General features: G+C 43.8%; 1 protein-coding gene across 2 annotated transcripts in view; it reads right to left on the bottom strand.

The window, feature by feature from the left end:
• Positions 1 to 21,022, bottom strand: part of LOC147895545 (vacuolar-processing enzyme beta-isozyme-like) — a 44,463-nt gene extending 23,441 nt beyond the window's left edge. Inside the window, exons 1-6 of one of the 2 annotated variants that reach the window (XM_087383277.1) lie at positions 20,671 to 21,022; positions 20,419 to 20,583; positions 20,146 to 20,302; positions 19,613 to 19,698; positions 19,247 to 19,446; positions 19,025 to 19,073 (exon numbers count right to left, since the gene is read on the bottom strand). In XM_087383277.1, the coding sequence (XP_087239403.1) occupies positions 19,025 to 19,073; positions 19,247 to 19,446; positions 19,613 to 19,698; positions 20,146 to 20,302; positions 20,419 to 20,583; positions 20,671 to 20,895 (882 nt within the window). In that variant the 5' untranslated portion in view covers positions 20,896 to 21,022. The remainder of the gene's footprint in view (positions 1 to 19,024; positions 19,074 to 19,246; positions 19,447 to 19,612; positions 19,699 to 20,145; positions 20,303 to 20,418; positions 20,584 to 20,670) is intronic. The other variant, XM_087383278.1, reaches the window with a different exon arrangement.
• Between the last annotated feature and the right edge of the window lie 5,725 nt (positions 21,023 to 26,747).

Consider the following 26,747-nt stretch of genomic DNA (forward strand, 5'->3'; position numbering starts at 1 on the left):
TTCTCCCAACTCCCATCTTCCCTTAATTCCGTACTTGGCGTCTTTTCCCTCGCGATCGCCCTATAAGATGTTCCCAAGGTTGCAGAGGCCAAAGCTCCCATCACTCCTGTGCCGCCTTCGCCTTCGAGGTTCCTCGGCTTGGGTTCCTAGAAGTCCCGCAGTTCTTTGATCTATTGTTGCAGCTCATCCCACTGCCGCCAAATTCCGTTGATCAATGAGCCTTCATTGGTGAGCTAGGTCACATCACCGCTCTCTTGTGGCCTCTCCTTTCCATCATTAGGTCCTTCACACCAAATCATGGCCATTTTAAGACCTTTTTGTTGTAGTTCGTGATCCATTTTTGCACTTCCCCTCATCATGATCCCACTTAATTGCCCCATTCATCCTAATTGGCGTGTAATAGTCGGTGCCCACACAGTGGAACTTCAGATTTCCTCAGTAACTATGCATGAACAACCTGCACGTGTGGCCAAAACAATTTGATTTTCATTCCATTGATTCACTTCAGTAATTTGTTTCCTTGTAGGTCCTCCACCCTAACAGACCCATTGTCGAAGTCAATTCAGTATGGCCCTACCCATGCCCAATGTCAATTTTACTTCATCGCTCGTGCAAGAATACGAACGTCCCGTCTTTAAAGGTTTGTTTCTTGATGTGGCGGTCATGCCCAGTCTTTCTCCTTTGTTGGATTATGTTTTGCATCCAAGCTGCCCTCAGCCTGACTTCATCAATTTTGGACAATTCGTCCCAGCAAGAATGCCAAATGTTAACGCTAAATCATGGCACTGCATGCTGGTGCTTCGAATAATCCCGGGGCCCTTCGTTTATGTATAACAATTGCTGTTTCTAATGACCAGCAGAGGATTGACTTGAGAGCCAGCTCCTGAGTCACATAGACCGTTGGACCAAGTAAAACTTCCATGAATACCCAAACGATGTGCTTCTTTGAGTATATTCAAATTTTGAAGTTCACTGACTCTGATAACAAAACCTTTGGAATCCCATTTGTTTTAAGAGAATAACTAGGACTGAGTCTTCTTTCCTTATGACTTATGAAAAATCACTTCCTCCTCCTCTCCCACTCATGACTGATTCAAAGCAACGTCCTTAAGTTTGACTTCTTTAAGAGCTAAAAAAGTAGGAGATAAAGAGTTATTTTCTCAGCCAACTAGCTAATTTTAGACTTCTAATAGAATCACTTAGCCCACGAATGCTCAATGCCAAGCATGATACAGACGGACCTACCATTATTTTTCTTTCTATTTTTCCAAGACATACCACTACAATTGGAGTCCCCATCTTACACTGACTTCTCTTATTTTACAAGATAACTTATGCTTTTAATAACACATGAAAATCGTTTGGATCTAGAAGATAATTGGGCCTATCTTGCTTAGAGTCTTCATCCTTTGATTTCTCTCTCATTTGATCTTTTGTGTTATTGTCATCTTCAAAATCCCTTGACCACCCCTCTTGCAACGTCCTCCGCTTTGTTCAATGCCACTTGTTCGACCCAACTAATTCAATTACGCAGAAGGAATAGAAAGTCACATTCGACGCTAGCATGCTTCGTTCATTCGTCGCGAAAAGTCTTGTAAAGCAATTGAACTCGTAGACCGATAGGTGTCGGCAAGGTCGCAATTGAATTCTTCAGAAGAGGTAGATGCTCCTTGAAGTTTTTAGCAACCCACTGGGGAGGCCACATAGGAAGCAAGAGTTGGGCAGATTTTTGCAAACTAGGGGTCGTTCCCTATACACCAAGATAACCCCTAGTCCTATACAAAGATCAGCTGCCAGATTGCATAGAGACGGAGGTAAACCTGATAATCCCACCCAGACCGGGGCCAACATTGATCTTGTCTTGACTCTTGAAAGATTAGAAAACCAATTCTAAATATAGAGGTTGGTTTCTTATGATATACAGCCCTTGATGGTGGAGTTTTATGGCGATCTTTGCTGTCTCAAACAAGAAGACATAATAACCTTTCCTGGTTGGAGGATCTCCTACATTGATGGCTCTTTGGAATTTGAAAAGCATTGTGAATCCTCCAAGTCTCTAGTAGCTCTAGTCCATATGCGACTTCATTTATGGGCTCACTAACCCGGAATGGCCCATAGTATACCTAGGAGACAACTTTGGGTATAAATTTTTTTTCCTTTCATCTTTCTAAGTCTGGCTTTCTCAAACTTGAGGAGTACCCAATCTCCTTCTTGGAGGTTCATATCCTTCCTATGCTTATCTGCAGCTTTCTTTTGCTTTTGCTATGACCCTTTGGTTGCTGTCCACACTTGAAAGAAGGCTGTACCAGGGTCTCGAACATCTAAAAGAAGGTTGTATTCAGTCTTGAACATACTAATCAGCTGCAAATACCTCATCCTTGGTCCACAATACGTGGTAAAACCACCTATCCATATATTACTTCCTAAGGGGCTTTTGTCGTAGTGCTGTGAGTGTGGTTGTCGTATGCAAATTCCACTAGCGGGAGGTACTTTCCCCACTCAGATTTATGTTTGAACACATAAGATTTTACAAGGTCTAGCACCGTAGAATTCACATTATCTCATTGACCATCCGCCTGAGGGTGAAATGAGCTGATTACAAAGGTCTCTGGGAAGCTGCACCACAGGCAAACCAACGCCCGCAGACTCCCCGTCCAGCCCACCCTATAATTCCCTGCTCAACTCTAACGGTGAAATGGCATCCAATTACTAGACAACCCTTGGTCCTCAGCCAACCAAAGCATGCAACAGAGACCCCAAAAGCATCCATTGTCTATGCCACACCTGCAATTGCACAACCAAGTGCCCAACCAGCCAGACACAGCTGAACAACAGCAAGACAAGCCCTCAACAGCCAAACTCTGGTGCAATCAATTAACAAAGCACCTGCAAACAGGTTGCCTCAATCTATAGCCTCTCTGACCGCTGCCCAGCAGCAAGAATCAACTTTCTTCGCAAGAAAAGAAACCCAAACACAATAACTAGCCAGCAACCAATCAGGAGCAGGACAAAAGCAAGCCTTCTTCTACCTAGTATCCACGGAAGATAGGTCACCGGGGCTGGAAAACCCTAGATCCAGCAGAGGAAAACCGATTCTACCCTGGCATAGTCCCAAAAGCAGCTTAGAAGAGAACACCCACGCTTGGAAAGTTACCAAAATCAGCAGCAACACCTAGAAAGCTCTAGAAATCAGGTCCAAATCTCTTGCAGAGCCTGGAAAGCCTGAAAAAGTAAATCGCAATCTTCTACAGCAACCTGTATAGCCTGGAATCACCTGGAACAGGTCGCAGTCACCTGGCACAGCCCGAAAGACCTGGAGATGAAATCGCAATATGAAGAAGACACCCTGGCTGAAATCGCAATCTGCAACAAGCTCCTGGATTAGGTGCGATTTCCTCTGGCAGGCCCTGGAGGCACTGGAACTGGCCCTAGCTGATGGTGATTTTCCCTAGCAGGCTCTAGATGCTCCTTGCAGATGGCGATTTGGCTTTGGCAACACTGGCAGGCTCTAGCAGCTCGCAACTGATGATCTCGCTCCTTCTGGAAGTGATTTTGGCCTTCTGTCCCAAAAGACAGGGCTCTCTACTCTTTTTGGAGTTCTGTGCTAAAATTAGCAATTTTTAATTGCACCACTCTTTTGGCCCCTCTGTTGCACACTTTGGCCCTAGGAATTAATTGCCTAGTAATTGGACGCACATTCACAATTCCCAAGGGGCCACTAGGGGATTTTGATTCCCCAAGTCCCGCCCCATGGCCGGACCCTCGTGCCCCAGAGGCTCAAGGCAATCATGCGCAAATTACGAGAGTCGCAAATCAAAAGTCCCATAATTTCACATCCTCGTGACACCATAGATCTGTGCAATCAACAACTTGGCCATATGGTCTGCCTTGATAGTCTTCTTAACTCGAACGGAGTAGGCTTACTTTGCTAAACCTATCAATTATGTTCCATATCGCATCATTCCCGTTCCTTTGATCGTGGAAGATCAAAGATAAAATCCATCGCAATACTCTCTCGTGGCCTCTGCAATTCATAAGCAGCACAGAATCCTAGAGTATTTTGTCTATCATATTTAACTTTTTTGAATGTAAGATAGACGGTCACAAACTTATGGATCTCTTTCCGCATTCCTAGCCAAAAGAAGTACCTCTCAATAGCTTGGATAGTAGAAGAAATACCCTAATAACCTGCATACGGAGGGGCGTGACATTCTTCCAAAACTTTGTTCGCATGCTCGAAGTCACACAAAGGTGATCGTCTTTCATGAGGTATCCATCCCTAAGTAAATATTGGCTGGATGATTGTCTTTGCTGAATGTTCCTCATGATCTCTTCAAAGTCGTAATCCTGCAGATAAAGATTGTAGGCCATTCTATGGGCTATCCATAGGTGCCACTTATTCCTTGGTATGTGCCTTGTAGGCCTAGTTATAGTCAGTTAGGACTACAGTTCGTACATGTACCACCTAGGTCAAGATAGGACTCTTAGTCCAGTTAGGGCATTTAGCCCTAGGGTTTTGTCATATTGGCTCACTCTTGAGCCTCCATGTTGTTGCAGCGTTTTCAATACAGCATCTTGTTTTTGCTCTTCCATCACTCTTTTCTAAGCTTCCGTTATCTGCCATAGCCAACAGTGGTATCAGAGCAGGTCAGGGATCTTCCCCTCAGCCATCTCCAACCACTCCGAGCCCTCCCTTGCCTATTGACGGCTGTTTGGCGGCCTATTCTTGCTGTTCGTCTACACGTGTGGTCACCCGAGGGCATTTGGAGGAGTTTTGTCGCGGGAAATCGACTTCTTGGTCCTGCTGCTGCATAGGCGCCTGCATTTCGATGTTTCTGTGAACCTGCAGCTGCTTACTGTCCTGTATTGAAGCTGTTTTTGGTTGTACTTCACATGTGTGGGCTGCTGCTGCTGTAAGGACAGCCGTACAGCCTGTACGGAACTGTCAGAGGCATTTATGTCCGTGTACGCACTGACAATTACTGCTGCATCAACTGCAGTACAGCATCCGTACAGACCTGTCAGAGCTGTACGTATTACATTTATTGCACTTCTCTTCACGTGTGTAGTCCGTACATCCTGTACGAAAACTGCAGCAGGTTTGTTAAAGCAGTACGGTCTGCCTCGAACTGTGTGCCAGTCATTTGAAGCTGTTTTCTGCATTTTTCTTCAGCCCGGAGCAGTTAGGTGCTACCTCGTGAAACGTGCCAGCTTTTGAAGCACATACATCAACCGAATCTCAGTTTAGGAGCCTGCTAAGGCATTTCTAGAGCAACTCTCTCTATCTACATTCCTGTTTGGGCCTTGTTGATCACATATTTCAGCTTTTGGAACTGGTTATTGCACTCTTGCAGTGAAAGCCTTGAGGCTTGTGCAATCACTAGTTCTTGCAGTTGAGAGTTGCATCTCTCCTTTGCTTTTCTCCATTGTGGTACTGCTTTGGTTGCCAAGAATTTATGGCATATTGTTTCACGTTCTGAGGCCAGGCCTACACGTACTGCAGCTTCTGGTGCTACACCTACCGGCTCTGGTTCTACTTCAGGTGATAGTTCTAATGCTACTTCTAGAACACCTACAGCTACTATTACAGGTACTTTGCCTCCTACACAGGAGCAGATTCAGTGGAATGGTAGTGATGCCAAAGCACATGCCTTGATTGTTCTTTCAATGAAACATGTTATTATCCCTCATATCCGGTCTTGCAAGACAGCTAAGCAAGCATGGGATCAGCTAGCATCCTTGTATGAGGTACGGAATGAGGCGAGGGTTGCCTATCTCCGCAAGCAGTTGAAAGACTTGAAGCTTGAAGAGAGTGGTAACATGGATGCCTATCTCACTAATGTGAAGGATTTGAAAGAGAAATTGGCCAACATTGATGAGACTATGCCTGATTCTTAGCTTGTTTCTAACACTTTTGATGGGTTGCCTGATTCTTATCAAGGCTTTGCTACTACATTGAGGTTGGTTGCAGGTGGCAATGCCAACCATTTCTCATTTGACCAGCTGGTTGCTGTTCTTCTTTAGGAGGAGTAAAGTCGTGCAAATCGCAATGCTTCTATGGCTAGTGATCAATCCTTTGCTGCAAAGCATAAAACAAAGGCAAAGGAAAGGTTTCAACTAGTAAACCCCCTGATTCACATGGTGCCTTTTCTTTAGGGGATAACCAAAAGAGGAAAAGATGTAATTATTGCAAGAAACCCAAGCGTGATATTTCTGAATGTAGGAAGCGGATTGCATATGAAAAGAAGAAGAAAGAGTCTAGTCTTGCAGTATCTAGTTCTTCTAGTGTAGAGGATCGACATGAGTCAGCTAATTTTACACAAGACCAACATTGGGCTTTCTTGGTTACATGTCAGTATAATCCTGATGTTCATGATGCTTGCATGGCAGTTTCAGATGTTCATGATGCGTCACCACAATGCAAATATCCTAAGTCAAAGTACAGTTGACCATTTATTTGATCATAATTAAAGAGTTTTCATATGCGTTAATTATGGTCAAAGAGTTCTTTTAATGGTCAGAGAATTGACTACGGTCAAAGATACTTGACTCTGGTCAAGTAAACTTGACTTCGTTCGGGGAGACTTGGTTTATTACCAAGAGGGTTAACTGCGGTTAACCAGAGAACCACAGAGCTGACTACGGTTAGAGAGTGTTGACTTCGGTCAACGAGACTTGGCATGCGCCAAGAGGGTTAACTACGGTTAACCAGAGATGTGCCAACTTCGGTTGGAGAGACTTGACTATAATTAAGGCGCCTCGACCCTTGGTCAAAGCCCCTTAATTATGATCAAGGGCGTTGACTTCGATCAACCAGAGAATATATATATATATATTTTAATTTGTTATGTGTGCACATGTGTTCAGTGGGGATGCCCACTGTGACTAGAATTAGTCCATTGTGTGTTATTTGCATGCAAAGCGCTAATAATTAATGGGTGCCATGGTGATGCAGGTACTAGGAAGAGTTATTTTCCTAAGCGCTACGAGAGCCTAATAAGAGTCTAGGATGCGGTTCGCGTGACTAAGTGCTTCGAAGACTCCAGAGTTGCCCTTAGTGGCATGTAATTAGGAAAATAATGTAGAATTTGACAAGTGGCTTGTTGCCAAGAAAGGGAGCCTAGAGCTCATGTAATATTTCTTTTTTACGTTTGGATTTTGTATGAACAGCTTCCACGCTGAACTCTTGTACTCGGTTTTCTCTCAAGTAATAAAAAACTTCGGGGGGGTCCAGCACGACGATTGTCCTGGGCCCTAGTGTATCTATTGAGAGAGGGAGAGAGGGAGAGCAAATGAGAGTATCTTTGCTGTCTTTTACGAGTAAGATTTCATTGGTATCAGAGCCAAGGCTCATAGCCTTCCTAGGCTGTGACGATCCAAGACCTAGGGAGGGAAAGAAAGTAGAGACCCACCGTGACATCATAAAGCGTCGAGGTGAGCGTGACGTGCAAGCGCTAGTGTACCCGAGTAAAGGAAGGTAGAAGAAAAACAGCAGGGAGATTGCACTGCGATGCTTGTTTTATCAAGTGTTAAGGGAAATCTATTCCTTCGTGGGAGTTTACTCTGCCCTGTGAGACGACCTGGCATTCCGACAGGTGACATGGATGCTGACATGGCTGACCAGGGGTTACTCTAACTCAACCTTGGTTAGTGGACTGGTTAAAGGTCCAGTTAGTCGACCCAACCAGTCTAGTCTGGTCACTGTAACCAGTCTGACCAGTCCAGTTGCAGACTAACCAGACCAGAACCAGTCAGTCTGGTTAGTGTAACCAGTCGGTTACTTCATCCAGTTACTGTCCCAAAAAAAAAAAAGACAGTGGCAGAGACTGTTTCTGCTAGCAGTTTTCACCTATCTGAGAGAGTATTTACTGTCAGAAAAAGCAGAAATCAGAGAAAAATCAGAGATTTGCACAAGTAAAGGAATGCATGCCTTTGTGCTCAGAAAAAGGGAATCAGATGCATACTCAGTGCTTTTTGCAGCAGCCAGAAAAGGGGCAATATAGTTGTTGATGCCTTGGCAACCTTGTGGGTATATGCCTTGAGTTGACAGCCCGGCACTGGCATAAGTTGTGAATGCAAGACATCTCTTGTTGAGGTAATTTTCTCTTTGAAAAGCAAAGGCAGCGTGCATCAGTTGCATACACAGTGTGTGTGAGAAACTTGTAGATCTCAGACGAGTTGTAAGAAAATGGCTCAATCACCTATCCACTGGGATTCACAAGATAGGGATGCACATCCAAGACAGAGAAGTGTGCAGCAAAATCAGCAAGAATTTGAGCACATGTTTCAAGCAGAAGCTATGCCTAATGCAGCGTATGATGTGCCAATGCCAGAGGCACACTCTCGTGTATAGCCCAAGAGAGAGAGATCTCATAGGGGACGGTCTCATAGCAAGAAGAGCTCGAGGCACCATCACCGATTTCCAAGTTCTTCACTGTCTACCTCGAGCTCGACTTCTATATCTTCTTCTTTATCAGATAAACCATCCAGGAAAAGAAGGAAACACAAGAAGTCTAGGAAGAATAAGTCTTCCAGAGAGACCAAGGAATTCAAAGAGGGAGGTAAATCTGTCAAGTTTATGACCTATAATGGACAATATGGTCATACAGACAAAGCATTGCACTTCATCAGGCAGTTTGATGCTGCATTCGGTATAGAAAAGTTTTCAGAATCCTCCAAGTTAAGAATGGTCACTTTGCACTTAACAGCAACATCTAGTGCATGGTGGAGTGCACAGACCACAGATGGGTCAGCCCCAAAGAGGTGGAAGGACTTCAAGAAAGCCTTCTACCAGCAATTTATGCCTAAACAGTTTAGAGATCATGTTCTCCAAGATTGGGTATGGATGCAGAAGATACAGTGGATGTGTACAACCAAAAGTTTTGGGATGCTTATTTGCAGGTTGCACCTTTCAAAAAGATCTCTAAAGGAACCCAAATGAGAAAGTATAGAGCAGGTCTCAGTCCAAGAATCCAGGCAGTAGTGAATGCTTTGGGGGCAAAGAACATTCAAGACCTTATGCATTCAGCTTCAGTAGCTAGTCTTGTGCCGTTACAAGATCCATCCATGGTACTATCCTTGCATGCAGGATGTGCTGAAAGAAAGAAAACTGATTTTTCAAAATCAGAAAAGAAAGTGTATCCCAAGGTTGAAAAGAAAGGGTTTCAGCCGAGGGGTACTCAGTTTTCAAAGTCATATAAGGCAAATCCCCATTCACTCCTGAACAGATAGCTGAATTCCGCAGAGATGGGAAATGATTTAAGTGTGGGAAAGAGGGGCATGTGGCTGCCCAGTGCCCAGAAAAGCCTTCAACTTCGAAGGGAAAAGAGGCAGAGAAGCCACGGGGACCACAAAAGCCAATAGCAGGAGGAATTCCTGACATATTGGGTCATGTTTCAAACCCAAAAGAACGAGAATTGCTGCTATCATGGGGCAAGGTCAGAGACCAGCAAGCGCTGATTTTATTTGATCCAGGGGCTACTGATAATTTCATATCAGAGGACCTAGCCCTGAGACTGGGAATAAAGACAAAGGAGCTGGGCAGGGCTTTGGATACCGATCAGATGTTCTATGGGAACCTTGTGCCAGTCACTCCCTTGATAGGGAAGCTCCGTCTTCATGTACAGAGTTATGTGGATCAGGAAGACTTCTTCATTTCTCCATTGAAACATCATGATGTAGTCTTGGGTATGACTTGGTTTCATCGCAAGGCAGTGAAGTTGACTCTTCCTGAAAGAGTGCTGGAGTTTGTACATAGGGGCAAAGTACATCGTGTGGTTGCTAGGAATAGAGGGGAAACTATTCCCATTGTATCATAGAGTTCTTTTATATACCTAGATGAATCCAGGAACATTCCCAAACTCATCCTCTAAAAACACAACATATGCAGTTTCAATCTCACGATAGTCACTCATAAGATTGAAAACCATAAACTCCATCACGCATTGCAGGGACTAGCTGTTAGAATTATTAGTATAATTCAGCAGTGACCAATGTAATGTAATAAGTAGGTTAGGCGCACTTTTCCCTCATTGAAACCACAGTTAGTTCACTAACTACGGTTAGTGAAGGATAAGGTTTTGTCACTTAGACAAAACCCATCCCACTTCTTGTATTAGTCACTTCTTCTATTGCAAGCACTACGTTCAGCTCTCTTGCTTCCGGCTCTCTCACTCTCTCATTTTTAACATTTGGTATCAGAGCAGCAAGACCCTGCTCCTAGCTTTCTTGCCCACAAGCTTCAGCTCCCGCAAGCTTCCTACCCAGCTACCCTGCTCCCTGCTCTTCCTGCTCGTCGTATGTACAGCTCGTCATCAGGAGCTCGTCGTCCATACAGTTTTCCATCCGTACAACAACGCTCATCGGTACGCTGCTCCTGAGCTACTGTCCATACAAGTCGTACGGACTATTCCGTATATCTGCCGTACACTCGTCCGTACGAGTCTGTACCGTCGCACATTTGGACTGTCTCGCACCGTACAACCGTAATGAAGTCCCATCGTATAATAGCCGTACATTCGCTGTACGACGTATGGACTTCCGTACTGCATGTATGATTTCGTCCGTACATCCGTACACTCTGTCAACGCCATACAAACCGTACGTACTTGCTCGCATTCCGTACCTCTCGACCGTACAATTGTGCCGCACATGTGGCCCTACTGTTTCGTACAAATGCATTTAGTGCATTCCGTACAGTTACAGGAATCTGTTCAGTTCTTGGTGCATTTGCAGATTCTCAGGGAAGGTGGTCTTTGACAGACATTTGTATATTTCAGCCATTGTTTGGCTGTGGGTTCAAGCATGTGCATTTTCGGATTGAGGGTGTGCTCATTTGCGCACATTGGCAGTAGAATTTGGTTCTTTTTGCAGATAAATTGCAAATCGGGGCTTTCAGTTAATTTGCCTCTTTTTGAGTTGCAATTTCTTGCAAAAATTTGGGGCTTTTTGCTTTACACAGCAATTTCTTGCATTTTTGGGGCTTTCAGGCAATTTGTCCTCTTTTGGATGCAATTTCCCTGAAGAAATTGGGGCTTTTAGCATTCTGATGCAATTTGGCAGTGTACAAGCATTTTGGGACTGTTGCAAGCAATTTTGGACTCATTTTGAGTGACATTGCAGACATTGGCAAATTCTGCAGTGTTTTTTGGAAGTTTTTGAGAGCATTTGCAGGACAAATTGAAGTGCATTTTGAGCCTTTGATAGGCTGTGACAATATTTGTCACTAAGGGCAGATTTTATTTGTGCATCTTACATCCCACGAAGGGATTTTACTTGTTCAGTTAGCTGTATTTCTGAATTTATCTGGCAAAAATGGCACAGAACAACTCAAATGAGGTGTTCGGGGTTCTCACACAGGAGGATAAGTTGGATGGCACCAACTACTCCTTGTGGAGTTTCATGGTTCGCAATATCTTGGTTGGCAGAAATCTTTGGGATTATGTCAATGGAGATGAAGAAAGACCAGATACAACGCCTATACCTATCACTCCTACAGCTGGAGGCAAGGGTAGAGGTCTCACCTCACGAAGCTTCGGGATCTCAGGGAACAATTGCTTAACATTGATGAAGTCATTCCGGATTCAGAGATGATCTCCACCACTCTGAACTCTCTTCCTGAATCCTATCTCGGTTTCCACACCTCGCTGAATTTGTCATTGAGGGGGGGCAGCAATCCTCTCTCCTTTCACAAGTTGGTAGGACTTATGTTGCAGGAGGTTATCGCAACCCGGGCTGGCGAGCATGCTATGCTCTCCAAGTTCAAGCCCAAGGGTAAAGGGCAGCATAAGCCACATGCCAATCAGCCCACACATCAGCATAAAGCTGATTCTGGACAGCCTTCTTATAAGGCACATGGTGATACAAACAAGCAGAAAAAGAAAAGCATCTATCATTATTGCAAGAAGCCAGGTCATTATATTGGAGAGTGCAAGAAGCGCATAGCCAAAGAAAAGAAAAGGGATTCCGGTATGGCTGTATTAGATGCATCAGGTCCACATTGCCATGATAGAGGAGATGTTGCAACCAACTTGGTTGAAGAGAACTATGCCTTTTTGACTTGCACTTCAGATTTTTTGGTGGGTAGTTCAAATACTACAGCCACTAATGATGATGACCCATATGCTTTTTTGACTTGCAGTTACGATCCTTCAAAGGATGAATGCTCTTTCAATGTTGATGAAACACTACATACTTGGTATTTTGATAGTGGTGCTTCAAAGCACATCACTTCCAAGAAAAATCTGTTTGTAACTTTGCATTCTTCACCCACCAAGAAGAAGGTAACTTGTGCAAATAATTCTTCTCATTCAATGTGTGGAGTGGGAGACATTATTCTCACATCCACTGATGGCACAGATTTCAAAATATCAGATGTACTCTATGTGCCAGGTATAAAGAAGAATTTGCTTTCAGTGTCCTCACTCAATAGAGGAGGATTTCAAGTTGTTTTTGACGATGACAAGTGTGCAGTCAGAGACAAAGAAAATGAATATGCTTTGAGGTTGTCTGGCACTTTGTATCGGGGTCTTTTTCAGCTTGATTTATATGAAAAAAGATACCATCTTGCATTATCAGTTTGCACTCCCACTGCTGCAATGCACAATGCGGAGTTATGGCATGCCAGGTATGGGCACATGAGCTATGGCAGCTTAATGACACTTCAGAGGCATGATATGGTTGATGCATTACCTCCTTTGGAGTCGCCTCCTCCTCATGCATGTGAAGGTTGCATTCTTGGCAAAATGCATTCGCTTCCCTTCAAGAAGGATGGTGCAGTAAAAGCTACAAGAAAATTGCAGCTTATTCACAGTGATGTCTGCGGTCCCATGAGGACACTTGCTTTTGGGGGTTATCTCTATTTTGTTACATTCATAGATGACTTTACCAACTACACTTGGGTCTATGGTCTCAAGGCAAAATCAGAAGTGTTTATGCATTTCAAACACTTTGTGGCTATGGTTGAAAATGAGACAGGACTCAAGGTGCAGACACCACTGAGGCTTACACCTCAACAGAATGGCAAAGCTGAGCGGAAGAATCGCACCACCATGGAAATGGATAGATGCATGCTCACAAGTAAGAAGTTGCCTCACTGGTTTTGGCTGGAAGGCCTCATGTGTGCCAACTATATTTTAAATCGGGCTCCTACAAAGGCTTTGAAGACAATCACTCCCTATGAGGCATGGCATGGGAGAAAGCCTTCAGTGGACCACTTCAGAGTTTTTGGTTGTGTTGCATATGCCCACGTGCCTGTGGAGTTCAGACACAAGTTGTCAGATAAGGCACTAAAATGCATTTTTGTGGGATATAGTTCACAAAGCAAAGGCTATCGTCTCTACAATCCTGCTACACGCAAGATTTTTGTCAGTAGAGATGTCATATTCTCTGAAAATTCTGCATATACAAATGTTGAATTTCAGATTCTGGCCTCTTCAGATGATGTGTTTGAGGGGATGCTTCCTATAGCGTTTGGTTCCCCCGCTGAAAATCAGAATTCCAGCAACCTCCGCCAGCTCCACAAGTACAGATTCAGCCCCCAGCTGAATTGGTACAACCTCAGGGTGTGGATGAAGTTGTCAGGCAAGAAATTCAAGAGATACATGCAGCCTAATGGAGTGAAAACCCCCCCCCCCGTGCGAATAGACCCTTAAAACCCTTAAACCGTGGGGAAAAGAGACCACTCCTCCGTTCCCCCAAACGGAAAGTCGGGTCAGAACAAGATTTTAAGGAGGTGATCCACCCACCAAGCACCCCCTATAACGGTATCTAGAGCTCCAATCCACTCAAAATAAGTAGTCCAAACGGAGCGCACCAGTTTACAGCAGAAATACAAGAAGAAAAGCCTAAAAGAGAAGCAAGAAGAGGTCATTTGAAGTGGTTTTTCGACACAAGGAAAGTGGGAGTCGAATAAGTACCACAAACTCTACAACATTTGACTTTTGCTGTAAAATAAACCCCTTTTCTGAAATTACAGCAAGTCATTTTCTCTCTTGTATTACTAAAAGGAAAGAAATGGAAGGAGAAGGGATATTTAATAATGAACTTGTCCTTTTCCTCCACTACCAGAAGGAGATAGGGAGAGAACACCATCACCTCCCCCTGAAGAGGATAATGTAGATGAGAGTTACACACATATTGAGTATGATAACCCACGTATAGAATTACCTTCATCTCTCCTTCAAGAATCTCTTGATAGGTAGTTAATGAGTCCATCCAAGAGCAAAGCGCGCTTTTAACTCAAAATCCCATACACATGGATTATAATCCAAGTGCAAGAGGGAGAGAGGAGTCTCCCATTGATAAGCTGATTTCTCAGCTTAGCCATATGATTGAACAGTCCATTATGACAAAATTAGGGACTAAGAGAGTGCTGAATTTTGGGGATGACGATTTAAGTACACCCTCAAAGAGAGCTAAATTTCAACCTCGAGAGAGAATAGAATTCCCAAAGTATGATGGAGCAAGAGAGGCGGATAAAATCCTCAATTAAATTCGCCATTTTGAGCTATATTTTGCATCAAGATAAGACCGATCATGAGAAGCTTGCTCTTGCCACACTGCATCTACAAAAGGATGCTTTGATGTGGTGGTCCTTATCACAAATGGGAAAAGAGCCTATCCTTCAATGGTCCAAATTTATAGGGCAGCTTAAGGCCACTTTCATGCCTCCGAGGCATGAAGAAGAATTGACCTTCCGCTGGGAAAGGTTCAGGCAATTCGATAACGAGAGTAATGCTGAATTTACAGCTAGGCTCTGGAAACTCTCTTTAGAGTTACCTGAGAAGAGCGAGGATGATAGAAGTAAGAAGTATTTAGCAGCCCTAACCCCGAAAGTGAGGTATGAGGTTGAAATGTTCAACCCAACCACCTTGAAAGACCTCACTAAATTGGCTGAGATTGCTAAGAGGAAATTGAATCCTCGTAAACCCTTCAACAAAGAAAAGGAGAAAGCTATTGTACAAAATGTTAACAGCCAATCACGTACTGGATGGATACCATTTCCTTCCATGACTGACAATGAGAAGAAAAAGCTGATTAAGGAGGGTAAATGTTTCGGATGTAAGAAACATAAGCCAGGGCATCCATGGCATAAATGTCCTACTCTATTAGCCAAAATTGCCAAAACCAAAGGGAAAGGCAAAGCAACCAACCAGGAGGGTGAGGCTTCTACCTCCTCATCCCAGGACTCTACGGTGAACATAGAACCAAGAGTAAATGCTATCCATTCAGCCAACATTGGTGTATGGATGTGTGAACTGAATAGAGAGTAGGCATATTCATTGTAGAGTATAGACGAAGAAAAATCTGTGTAGTGCATCTCATAGGATGAATAGGGCTGAAATAGAAGAGTTGGAAAAAGATATTTAAGGTTTATAGTTTCTATAGACTAAGTAGCTCTCCATCACAAAATCATCTATAGCCAAGGTCTACCTAGTTCAATAACACATTTGGGTGAGAGAACATCTTTTGAATACTGACCAGTTTGTTGAGAATATGTTTCAGCTTATTAAGCAGGTTACTATAAAGAGATTTCGGCAGCTTGGTATTCATAAGAGAATTCTGAGTATGAAGAGAGATTGAAGAGGCACTGCAGTGGTACTTCTGCATTTTGAATATTCAGCATCAAGAGGAATCAGAACTTGAAGATGGGATTTAAGTTCTGATTCAGAAGAGATCATGTACTACCAAGAAGACTATTTGCAAATTATGAAGAGGAGATGCAAATGTAGAAGTAAAAGAGAAGCGTACGCAAGAGAAAGAGACGAGAGGCTCCAAAAGAGGACTTCTGCCCATTCAAGCAGGAGGGAGTGTCATGACAAGAGAAATCACTAATCCGTGATTAGTAGACATCAAAACATTATTATATATTATACGCCAATGGTGTAACATGTATATGTATTTATGATGGACACCGACCGATTTGTTATGGCGGTGGATCATCTCAGTAGATAGGACCAGTCGAGCTGGAGCCACTGCTTCAGACGGCATCAAATTTGGACATGTGATACTTATTTTATTAATAAAGATATGCACACACGTGTCTAGGTCCTAGGGGCAATAGGAAGGGAAGGGTGCATTAAGGTGCATTGAATGGTAAATGCATGGGTCATAGGCTAAGGGTAGGTGTAAATGGGAAGATGGAACTTGAGTGATCTCAAGGGACATTAATGAAAGGGAATCACCCTTTCATTGTGACTCTCACATAGAATTCTCTCTACCACATTGCATTCATCCGTGCCACCTCTCTCCCATCTTGCATGTAGGTCGAAAATAGAAACAAGTACTCTCACGAGAGCGCTCTTCCCCATTGGAGGGCCAATCGGCATTCAAATTCTGCATGCATTGCACACATTTGCATTCTTGAGAAGACTGGTTCTTCACAACATTCTCTAGAGGAAGAAGAAGAAGAAGAAGAAGAAGAAGAAGAAAAGGAAGAGGAAGAAGGTGAGGAGAAACAAGAGCTATTGGTCGAGAGCGGGCTGGAACTCAAGAATCTTCGCCCTTGCTTCTTACTCCATTTTCTATGGGGCTTTGAACAACTCCTCCTTTCTCTTGAGCTGTGCCGGTACTAGGAAGATATTGAACTAGGGGAATGGCGCCGCCTTACTTCCTTAGAAACAGTCACTTGTTTAGACAAGTGTGCACTCGAAAAGATGTTGAAATCGTGGGATCTTCTTCAAAACTTCCATTTCTTGGATTTCAATCTTTACAAAAATCTTCATCAAGGTCATCATCAGGTACCATAGGACCCCTCTAGCTAGGCCGTCTAGTGGCTGAACTGCCATGCTCCAAAACCATGATGTGCGGTATGAAAGTTCAAACCCAAATTGAATCAAGCTTGGTTGAGCCAAAACAGCCAATTGCAAAGCCCCACTCCTCTCAAGGAGGTAAACGCTTACAGGTGAAGATGGGAGCCGGGCCAGGGCTGGCCTGATGCGCGATAAAGTAAGGGTGGGAGTGGCTTTTGGTTGTATGATGCAACCAATAATCCGGAGATTCAAGACCAGAAAAGTTGAATATAGTATATGAACAGATCCCAAAACTTGAAACAACCTTAACTGAACCTCGAACACACCTTCCAATAAGCAAACCACAATCCTTCTTGTTAATTTGCACCTCAAATCCTCAAGAACAGGTGGCTGGAACCAATCGCAGCAACTAGGTACAATCCGCAGCACCAAGGAGCAAATTGCACTTCAATAATGTGCCACGACAGCAGATTGGAGAACTTTGGGACAGCTTAGGAAGCTTCAAGTCAGTGCTAGAACTGAAATCACAATGGAAAAAGGGGTGGAAGAGCACGGAAAGAGAGAGAAAAACACAGCACTGTGGCCCAAAAATAAGGACTGGACCCCCCCAAGGACTTTATTGCAATAACTTTGTACAACTGGCTCGTAGAGGGAGCATGAGGCCAAGTACAATTCTGAATACAACTAGGAGCCTAGAGGCCCTTATTTTATAGTACTAGGCCAACCAACTAGAAAGCATGCACTTTTCTCCAGAGTGGAGCGCCTTTAATGCTAGTGGGCTCTTCTTTAATTGGGGTGCCACTTGTCTTGTGCTTCTCTCCTTAAAAAGAGAGAGAATTTAGCAGTCTCCAAAGTCCTATACCTTGCACAAACAATATCCAACACTTTAACCCATTAGAGTTTAGCCAAATGCAAGCATTCTAGTTCTTGGAGTAATCCTAGTCCCTTGTGGGTGTCCCCATAGTTCTCTTTTACCAATGCAAAGCAAAGTAAATAAAACTTATTCTGGTTAACCAAAGTCAACTTCTTTGATCGAAGTCAATCTAATAGAGATTCCTCTTTATTTTTTGGGAGAAGCATCAATTGGTGAAAAGTTGGCCTTGGACCAAGAAGGAACCTGATAGGCCATGCATTCTGAATCAGGCTACACTATCGATGGGGAGGAGAGAAGGTTTCCCTTCTTACCATTCACTTCAGAGGTTAAGGGCCGTCTGCTCCTGGGCCAACTACCATCGCGAATGCGCTATATCCTATCCAATATGCTGCTCCTAAGCCAAAAGGGACTCGAGACAACATGCAAGGAGGCTGCTCCTTGTTTATCGGGTTCGACTCCTTGGATGGCGGGATCGGAAGCATCTGTGTACTTCGAGCGGCTTCTGCTCCAAGGAGATTGGAAAATCCATAGAGCCCAGGAGGGGGACCCCCTTGACCATAAATACAGAGCACTCGAGGGGACTTGAGCTCCATCTCGGCTAGTGATGTTGTTGGGAGCCAAAGAAAATGGGAGGGGAAAAAAACCTCCTTTTGAATATTAGAGGGCTCCAGCATACGATGCCCTCCTAGGCATGTCGCACACGGTGTCAGCGCCATCCATATGCTTCCTTAGTCTAGTGCACCTCTCCACTGGACTTCTCTTTGTCTTCCAGCAGCGACAGACAGACATTCTTCTTGAGCTGAGCTCTCAGCTCCCATATCTCAGACATCGCTTTGTCAAAGGAAAAGCCTTGCATGTGGCGTTGAAGGTGGCCAGCACCTGGCATGCAATGCATCGTCAATCAGATGTGACAGCAGGAGGAGTGGGAGATGACGGACTGTGCAGTCGGAGTCAGGTTCCATCACTCATCGTCAGCAGCTCGCACTTGAGCTTCTGTTGATTTAGACCTTTTAATCTCACAGATTCAGACAATGGCTTCTTAGCCACTTCCTGTGTCGTGTTTATTTTTAAAAAAGGAGCATATTCTCTCTTGCCGAGGAGTGGTAGGGAAGAATTAAATAAGCATACGAATGGAGACTAATCACGACTTCAAAACAAGTAGATAACATTATCTAAATATTTCCATTATTTCAACAAAAAAAAGAGGAGACCTTAAAACCCACAAACACGAGACAGAAGCAAGCAAATGGACACATGAAGAGGGAGAAATAGTAGCAGAAATATTAACTACACGTTTCCTTCTTCATCATTGTCTTTCCTTTATGTGATTGTAACTACACGTTTCCTTCTTAAACAATATCCCTCACTAGTTTTTCCTTTATGTAAGGGTCTCACTTACGGTGCTATATTGCTCCTTTAATTTCTCCTCCTCCAAATTGTGGTGCTCGCTGAAACACAAGGACATATACTTCAGCAGCTAAAAGCAGACTAAGGCTAGTCTCAGAGAACCAAACCATTGCAAAAAATAGAGAACAAAAGACAAGCTAACATAGCCAATTCATATCTCATGTTATTGTTCCTAGATCAAAGGAAGAGGTCATTATCTAAACCTAAAGCTGACCTGTCCTCCATCCAAGCAACACTGTAGAGATCCCCAAGGCAGGTGAAATATTCAGAAGGTGGAGAAGGATCCATCCCAGGACAATAGGTGCCCCAGCTACTCTCTTCCGCATTGGAAGCAGTGGTCACATAAATGTTCAGGTTTTCAGGAAGAAGTCCCTCGAATATACTACCACTTTCACAGGCCTCAACATATATAACCTGCTCCAAGCACAGGCATTACGGTGTTATATAGTCCCCAAAACACTGCAGTCTGACAGTGCATTTCAAAGAAGTATCCACATTCAAGAATCGCTTAAACTTTGTCGGCTCGTGCTTTCCCATGCTAATTAAACTACAGAAAAAACCAGTTTCCTCGCTGCCATACCATTTCTTTGTATGTTCCAGCATCATACTTCTTCTGCAAAGCTTCTATGAGATCGTTTGCAAAAAGATTGGGATTGGTCGGCATTCCTGATGAGAACCAGAAGCAAAATGATGAGCAAGATGCAGCTAAAGAACACAAATAAGTTTGCATTCACCAGCTTAAGGAAGGATGATTGATGAATTTACGAACAAGATGCTCAACCGTTTTACCCGAACCAAGAATAATGAGTTGAATGCTATGATACCCTACATAATCAATGCCCAACCGCAGGTGTACGTCACTGACCATATTCGTAATCACACATTTATACACAGACCAAAATGCTGAATTCTCATCATCTTCAAACAAAGATTGGTTTTTAATGCAAGCAAAATTACTAATACCAACTGTCGACATTACAAACAGACAGAGAGGATTTGAAAGAGATTACAACACGTAAGAATTTGTCTGCAGAGAAAATGCGATCGATTCTATGAATGAATAGATAGATATAACATCCACAGAGGCGAAAGGTGAAGGTAACGAAGTCCCACCAAGCACTCCAGGGCCTCCATGATCGGAGTAGAATATAAAAATGTGATCATTGGGACCACTGTCAACAACCTTTCCACTCCCCCCCAAGACCGCACTTTCGTTTCCAAGAAGCACAGCAAATAAATTACTGACCGTGACGTTCGATCCTGTGTAGTCCTACAGGAACACCAACAATTACCAAAGAAATGTATAACAGTCACGAAACAGTTAAAAACAAGTATACACAATCTAAAATCAGCTATATTTCCTCCAGGCACAATTTCAATATTCACCTTGGGAACACCGGCATATACATCGTCCCCGTATGGACTATTAATTATGATGCCGGGATGGGGATTGTAGATATTGTCGGCGATGTCATCGTACATGAATACTACGATGTTTTCGTCCTTCAATCCCCCTTTTTTTAAGATTTGATAGGCATGGCAAACATCGGCCTGTAAGCTCCCACGTATCACAAGTTCGTCAGTACCTCTGGAACCATCAACTCAGACCGAATAAGGCCGTCAATCGAATGAACAAACCTGATGCCGATAGTTTCCGTAGCCTGCCGAACCGGCAATCAAGATGGCCCATCTGGTGCCTGCCTCATCCTCATCGTTCCTTTTGTCTGTAGGCATCAAGATGAGTCCATCGTCCTCAGAAGTGTCAGAAGGCAGCAGCCGAGCTGCGTTGACTAGCGAGTGGCTGATACAAATCAAGAGAACTAGGAGGGAGACGAAAGCTGATGCGCGGACTCCACGATGCATGATTGATGGTTCTGAGAAACTGAACTCCCTCTCTCTCTCTCTACACACACGGAAGCTATGTTCTGGACTTTCTCTCTCTTCGATATCGTCCCCCCTCGCTGCTTATTAGTTCACGAAAGGCGAGACCTTTCCTAGACGCCGCCATCTTTGAAGTATTGACGACAAAAGCACATCGTGCTTTCCGACGGGACCCGTACTGCCTCGCTGTCGTGACAGACTCGCAGTTCATCATGCAAGTCGTCCACGTCACTTGGACCACTTCTCGCCTCTTACGCATGCCCAAGCCATCTCCGTCAACTGTCACACTGGAGGAGCCACTAGGCACCGCCGGAACACCTCTCTGTGGCTCTACGTGTGACGATTTCTCTTCCCGTCCCTCTCGCTTGCTTAAAGGCAGGTGCACTACACGATGTTCAAAGGGTTTCATGCTTAACATTACGAGTAGCATGACCCATCTATGACATGGTTAGAGACCCGCTTCGCTGGGTCTCAAGATGGGATCTTCCCACACACACATTCTCTCTCTCTCTCTCTCTCTCTCTCTCTCATATTCGAAGGGGAGACTTTGGAAGTAGTTGCTTGATACAAATATCTAGGGCTGGATTTTACAGATAATAACAAGTGGAATGTATGTGTGGAACATAGGATTCTATGAGGTTTAAATGCATTGTACAGCTTCCAAGATAAATGCAAAAAGGCACATTTGTGGAATTAGGAGATGAGGAAATTTTTATACACCATGCTTGTGCAAATAGTGGTTCTCTATGGATGTCCAGCCTGGACGCCTGATCTTTCCAGGGCTTATTGGAAAAGGATAGAAACAGTGCATAAACGCTTTATTGTAAGCGAGTTGGGAGTTAAAACATAGACATCGTATCCCATCTTGTTAGCTGAAATAGGTATGATACCATCGAAAGGTGAAGCACTATGCCATTATATGGGATACCTCAACAAGGTTAAGAAGATGGATGCACACCGGGTACCGAATAAAGCAATGGAAGCCACTAAGACCACGGGTTGGGGAGGGTTGGATGGAACTATGGGGGATAAAGGCGGCTGATATACCTACAAAATCATGTGGAATCAGGGACTTAGTGACGCTAAAAATGATACCAAAAATATGGCACCATCCAAAAACAAAAACACAGTCTAACAAATGGGAAATCACCCTGATGGACAACTATGCAATGGAGAAATATCTTGGGGAGGACATCTCAATGTTCAAAAGGTATTTAATCTGCAAAGTAAGGACCAACCCACATGATCTAGAAGTGGAGAAGGGTAGATGGACACAACCCAAGATCCCAAGGGAGGCAAGGACATGCAAATTTTGCCTTGCAGGGGAGGTAGAAGACAAGCAACACATGCTTCTAAAATGTCAAGCATACGGACACATAAGGGAGAACCATGGCAACAATAGCTGTAATCTGAAGAATCTATTGGAACAGAGAGCCCACAAGTTTGTTGGAAGCTACTCAAAAGAAATCTTGGAACATCACAACAAAATTCTCGAACTAGCACAAAAAATAGTCCAGCAAATACTCACAATGTAGAAAGATTTGGGAGACTTTTATTTCAATGGTTGTAATGGACCACTATTTAATTTAATAGTGGTCACCAGTCCCATAGATCGTGAGGATCACAAGAGGACTTTAATACAATCATATCATCTCTCTCTCCCCCCCCCTTCTCTCTCTCTCTCTCTCTCTCTCTCTCTCTCTCTCTCTCTCTCTCTCTCTCTCTCTCTCTCTCTCTCTCTCTGTGCACACACATCATGGTGTATCTACACCTTTCTTTGTGCATGTGTTTTGATTTTTTGGGCATGCTTGAGTGTGTGTGTCTGCCACTATCTATCTAGATGTGCATTCGACCTATGTTTATGTGTGTGTTTGCTCACACACTCACACAGACACACGATTGCCTAGAGAATCAGCATACACATGTGCATTTGTGTAGACATGCGCACACACGAGGATCCCCATTTCACGAGCAACCGAAAATGAGCCAAAGTCTAAACCGAGCAATTGGGAAACAAAAATTCGTTTCATGATTACTAATAAAAGACAAAAAAATAATCCCATGCATTGCTGTGGTATCTTGATGCCTCTCATGAATCCATTAATATTTAAATAAGAAATTACTTTAAAAATCAATAAATGTCTTGTAATCGTCACATAAAACCATTGGAAGCTCTAATTTCTCTGAAAACACCAAAAATTTTGATACATACATAATTTGTCATATTTGACACCGGAAATAAGCTCAGAAGGTCCCAAAACCCTAAAAACAACTGTAAACACAAGTACCTTCCGATGCATTCTAAAAAAACCCCACCTGGCAAAAAGCACATCCCGCCACAGCCTACTTTGGGACCCTACAGAATGTGCTTTTTTGCCAGATGGGGTTTTTTTTAACGCATCAAAAGGCACTCCTGTTTATAATTGTTTTTAGGGTTTTGGTGCCTTCTAAGCTCATTTCTGGTGTCAAAAATGAAAAGTTACAAGTGTGTCAAAAGTTTTATTTTTGTTGAAAGGGAGTAAAATATCTCAAATGTGGTATATTGAGAAATTTATATGTACACATAAAGGAGTTTAGAATTTATGTAGATAAATTTAATGTCTTCACATAATCCATAGATATGGCGAAGACCTAAGTATAAGTCTCTTTTTCATGCAACTCAAGTCACTCTCATTCGGTTGTTGCTATTCTAGACTACAAAGTCTCTTTTCTATGTCACGCATTTTATGTCCATTGCAATGCATACATGTTGAAGTTAGAATGCATTTTGTGATGGCCTTGTTTTGCATTTGAGAGGTTAGAATGTGTGACGCCAATTATATTTCCCCTTGCTCGTTCTTATTGTGGCTTGTTCCCCCTTGCTCGGTGCATGGGGTACCTCCACACACACATAGGCAAACACATACACATGTATAGAGACCCTTGTAAGGTGCACTGCGTGTGTGTAATTTAGAGTGCATGTGATTTATTGTATGTGTATGTGTATATTTGTGAAAACCTTCAATGTTCATGAACATCATCAAACAACATCCACAACCTCATGTATTGAAGTCTTCATAAAAGATGGCTTCATTGTATTATTGCGCTTAATGTGTGTATGTCTATGTTTTCACTCTTAAAAAAAGATATGGTATGATGATAATGTTTGTACATGCACTTGGCCTTTGTGTGTACATTGTGGACGAGTGCATGTATACATCTTTGTCTTTATGTACAGTTGAATATCATTGTGTACTCATGTCCACGTGTCCCTACATGTGTGTACATGCCTCCCTACAAGTGTGTGTGTGTGTAGCACGCGTGTGTGTGTGTGTGTGCGTGTGCATGTGCGTGTGCGTGCATACGTGCATGTGTGTGTGTGTGTGTATTGCCACACACACACACACACACACATCTCTCCCTCCCTCCCTCCCTCCCTCCATCTCTCCCTCCCTCCCTCTCCCGCTCCCTCCCTCCCTCCCTCTCCCGCTCTCTTCCTCCCTCCCTCTCTCTCTCTCTCTCTCTCTCCAGTAGTTAGACTCAATAGGCTCACGGCTAGGCTGTCTATGCAACCATGTCGGCTCAGTTGCCCACACACCCACGTCATCGTGCCCACACTCTCTAGTCGTCGCTCCCCCTTCCTCGTGCCCATGTGGCTACCAATGCACATGGCATTTGCGCTTGCCCTTCAACACCATGTGGCACTTCGCACCTTGTGCTAGTGTCTGCCTGCCACCGCCATGTGGTAATATTTGCTTTTCACTGTGTGGCACTCCGTACCCTGCGCCAATCTCTGGCCATTGGAGAAGAGCAGTGCCATGTCATAGGCGTCGTCCTGAACTTCGGGTCATACACATGTTGTCAGCTTAGCTCTACCTTCTATCTATGCTTTGCCTTGCGCCACGTGCCTGTGCGGATTTGCAACTCCTCAGCCTCCTCCCACCTACCTCGAAGCTCCCCCAAAGCTCTTGAATCTCAGATTTCCTCCATTTGGAATATCTCAACATCTTCCATTTGAAACCTCTCCTTAAAGAATATTAAGAAGCTTATCAGCAAAATGGTTTGTGGGATTTTTTTGCTTGTTGCAAGGAAGCTTTCTATGGTTCCACCGAGCTTATCTGAGCGGTTTAATTGTTTCCTTGGTTGCATTAGAAGGGTTTTGAGGTTTAGGTGCATTGACCTACTTTGCAGCATGGTTTGCATGCAGGGTTTCTTGTTGCATGGAGCTTGTCTTCGTTTGCTTGCCATGGTTCAAGATCACAGGTGTTTGTTAGTATCATTACGAATTGTTTATGATTCTACAGTTTTCTAAGTGACGCAAAACTGCACATTCTACTTGTTACTAAGTCATTGAGAGATCTTACAACATTGTGCTTCTCATTGCACTTTGTCCATCATTTAGCTCCCTTCTACTTCGTGTAGCAAAGTGGCAATGATGAGCTTCCAAGGGGTGACATTTCATGCACGTCCTTCCTTATCCTAGAGGGGAATGTGAGACAATGTTTTTTACAGTCACAAATAAATGGAGTCTACAATCTAGGTCTTCTTCTAGCATGCTTGAAAGGGCCCTTTCTCATTCATACTCTAGGGCCATGGATTGGGCTCAAGCTACTCACCTCCATGGGCATTGGGACTGTTGGTAGAATGTGGTTATGAAAGGAATGCACACAAATATGGATACAATATATGGAGGATTCTAAACTAACACTTAGCAATCGACATATCTTTTTCGGTAGCAACAAATGATAGGACATGTTTAATGGCGAGTGGAATTGCAAGCGTCTGGGATCATAAGGCCTAAACTTGAGTCGATACGTAAAGGGTGCTCCTTGCCTTTAGCCATTCGTGACCTACGTGTTTGCATCCCCTTGCATGTTCTTGGCTGGCACATGTGGCCCTATGATGCGTGTTTCTGCGTCTTTCCATTTCCCTCTTTTTCATTGTCCGATGCATCTTGCCTCTTTGTAATTTTGTTTGTTGCCCATGCTATCTTCTTCTTCCCCGCAACTTGCCTCTTCTCTTCCCAAATCCGATCCTGCTCCTCCTTCTTATCTTCTCTCAACTGAGTTGAGGATGTGCACCTTGTTGAAGTCAATATAGAAAAACAACAGATTTTTTACATTTCATCCAATAGCAAGGGCAAGAATGTTCAAATTTTCTCCACCAACTTAGTATTATAGTTGACGTTCATCTCATGTGCCATCTCTAAAAAGGTTCTTCACGAAGAACATAGGAGGCTCCTCCATAAATGGGACAAGGCAATCCTTGTCCACAACATTCCACATTGTACCCTCCCTCGTCCACATGAATTTTCGAAGCCATCCCCTTCATATGGTAATGAAGAGGGCACATGGTCCTTTGGAAGTCTACTTAGGTAAAGTTTCCACTACTATTCATGTGTGATTGTGAATTTTAGAGTGAGGATATGATAGCTCATTGAAATTTATAGGCTCCCACGGTGAGTTTTATTCATGGATTAATTAGATGAGGGGCAACACGGTTGACGACGGCAAGGCTCTAATGCAAGGCAATCATAGAATTAATGGAAGCTTCTTGCTCCCTATGGAAGCCTCCCTCACCGACTCACAAGCCTCGTTACATCTTCCCTTCGTACCTCTTTCACTCTACACCCCTCTCCATTTCACTCTCGGACTCCTCCAGGCTGTCTCCCCCCCCCCCCTCTCTCTCTCTCTCTCCCTCTCTCTCTCTCTCTCTCTCTCTCTCCCCCTCCCCCTCCCCTCCCCCTCCCTCCCTCCCTCCCTCCTCCCCCCCCCCCTCTCTCTCTCTCTCTCTCTCTCTCTCTCTCTCTCTCTCTCTCTCTCTCTCTCTTCCCCGAATCGGATCACCTTCCAATA

This window comes from Dipteris shenzhenensis, chromosome 13, assembly GCF_047967505.1.
Source record: "Dipteris shenzhenensis isolate YYH24624 ecotype China chromosome 13, Dip_SZ_1.0, whole genome shotgun sequence".
NCBI lineage: Eukaryota > Viridiplantae > Streptophyta > Polypodiopsida > Gleicheniales > Dipteridaceae > Dipteris > Dipteris shenzhenensis.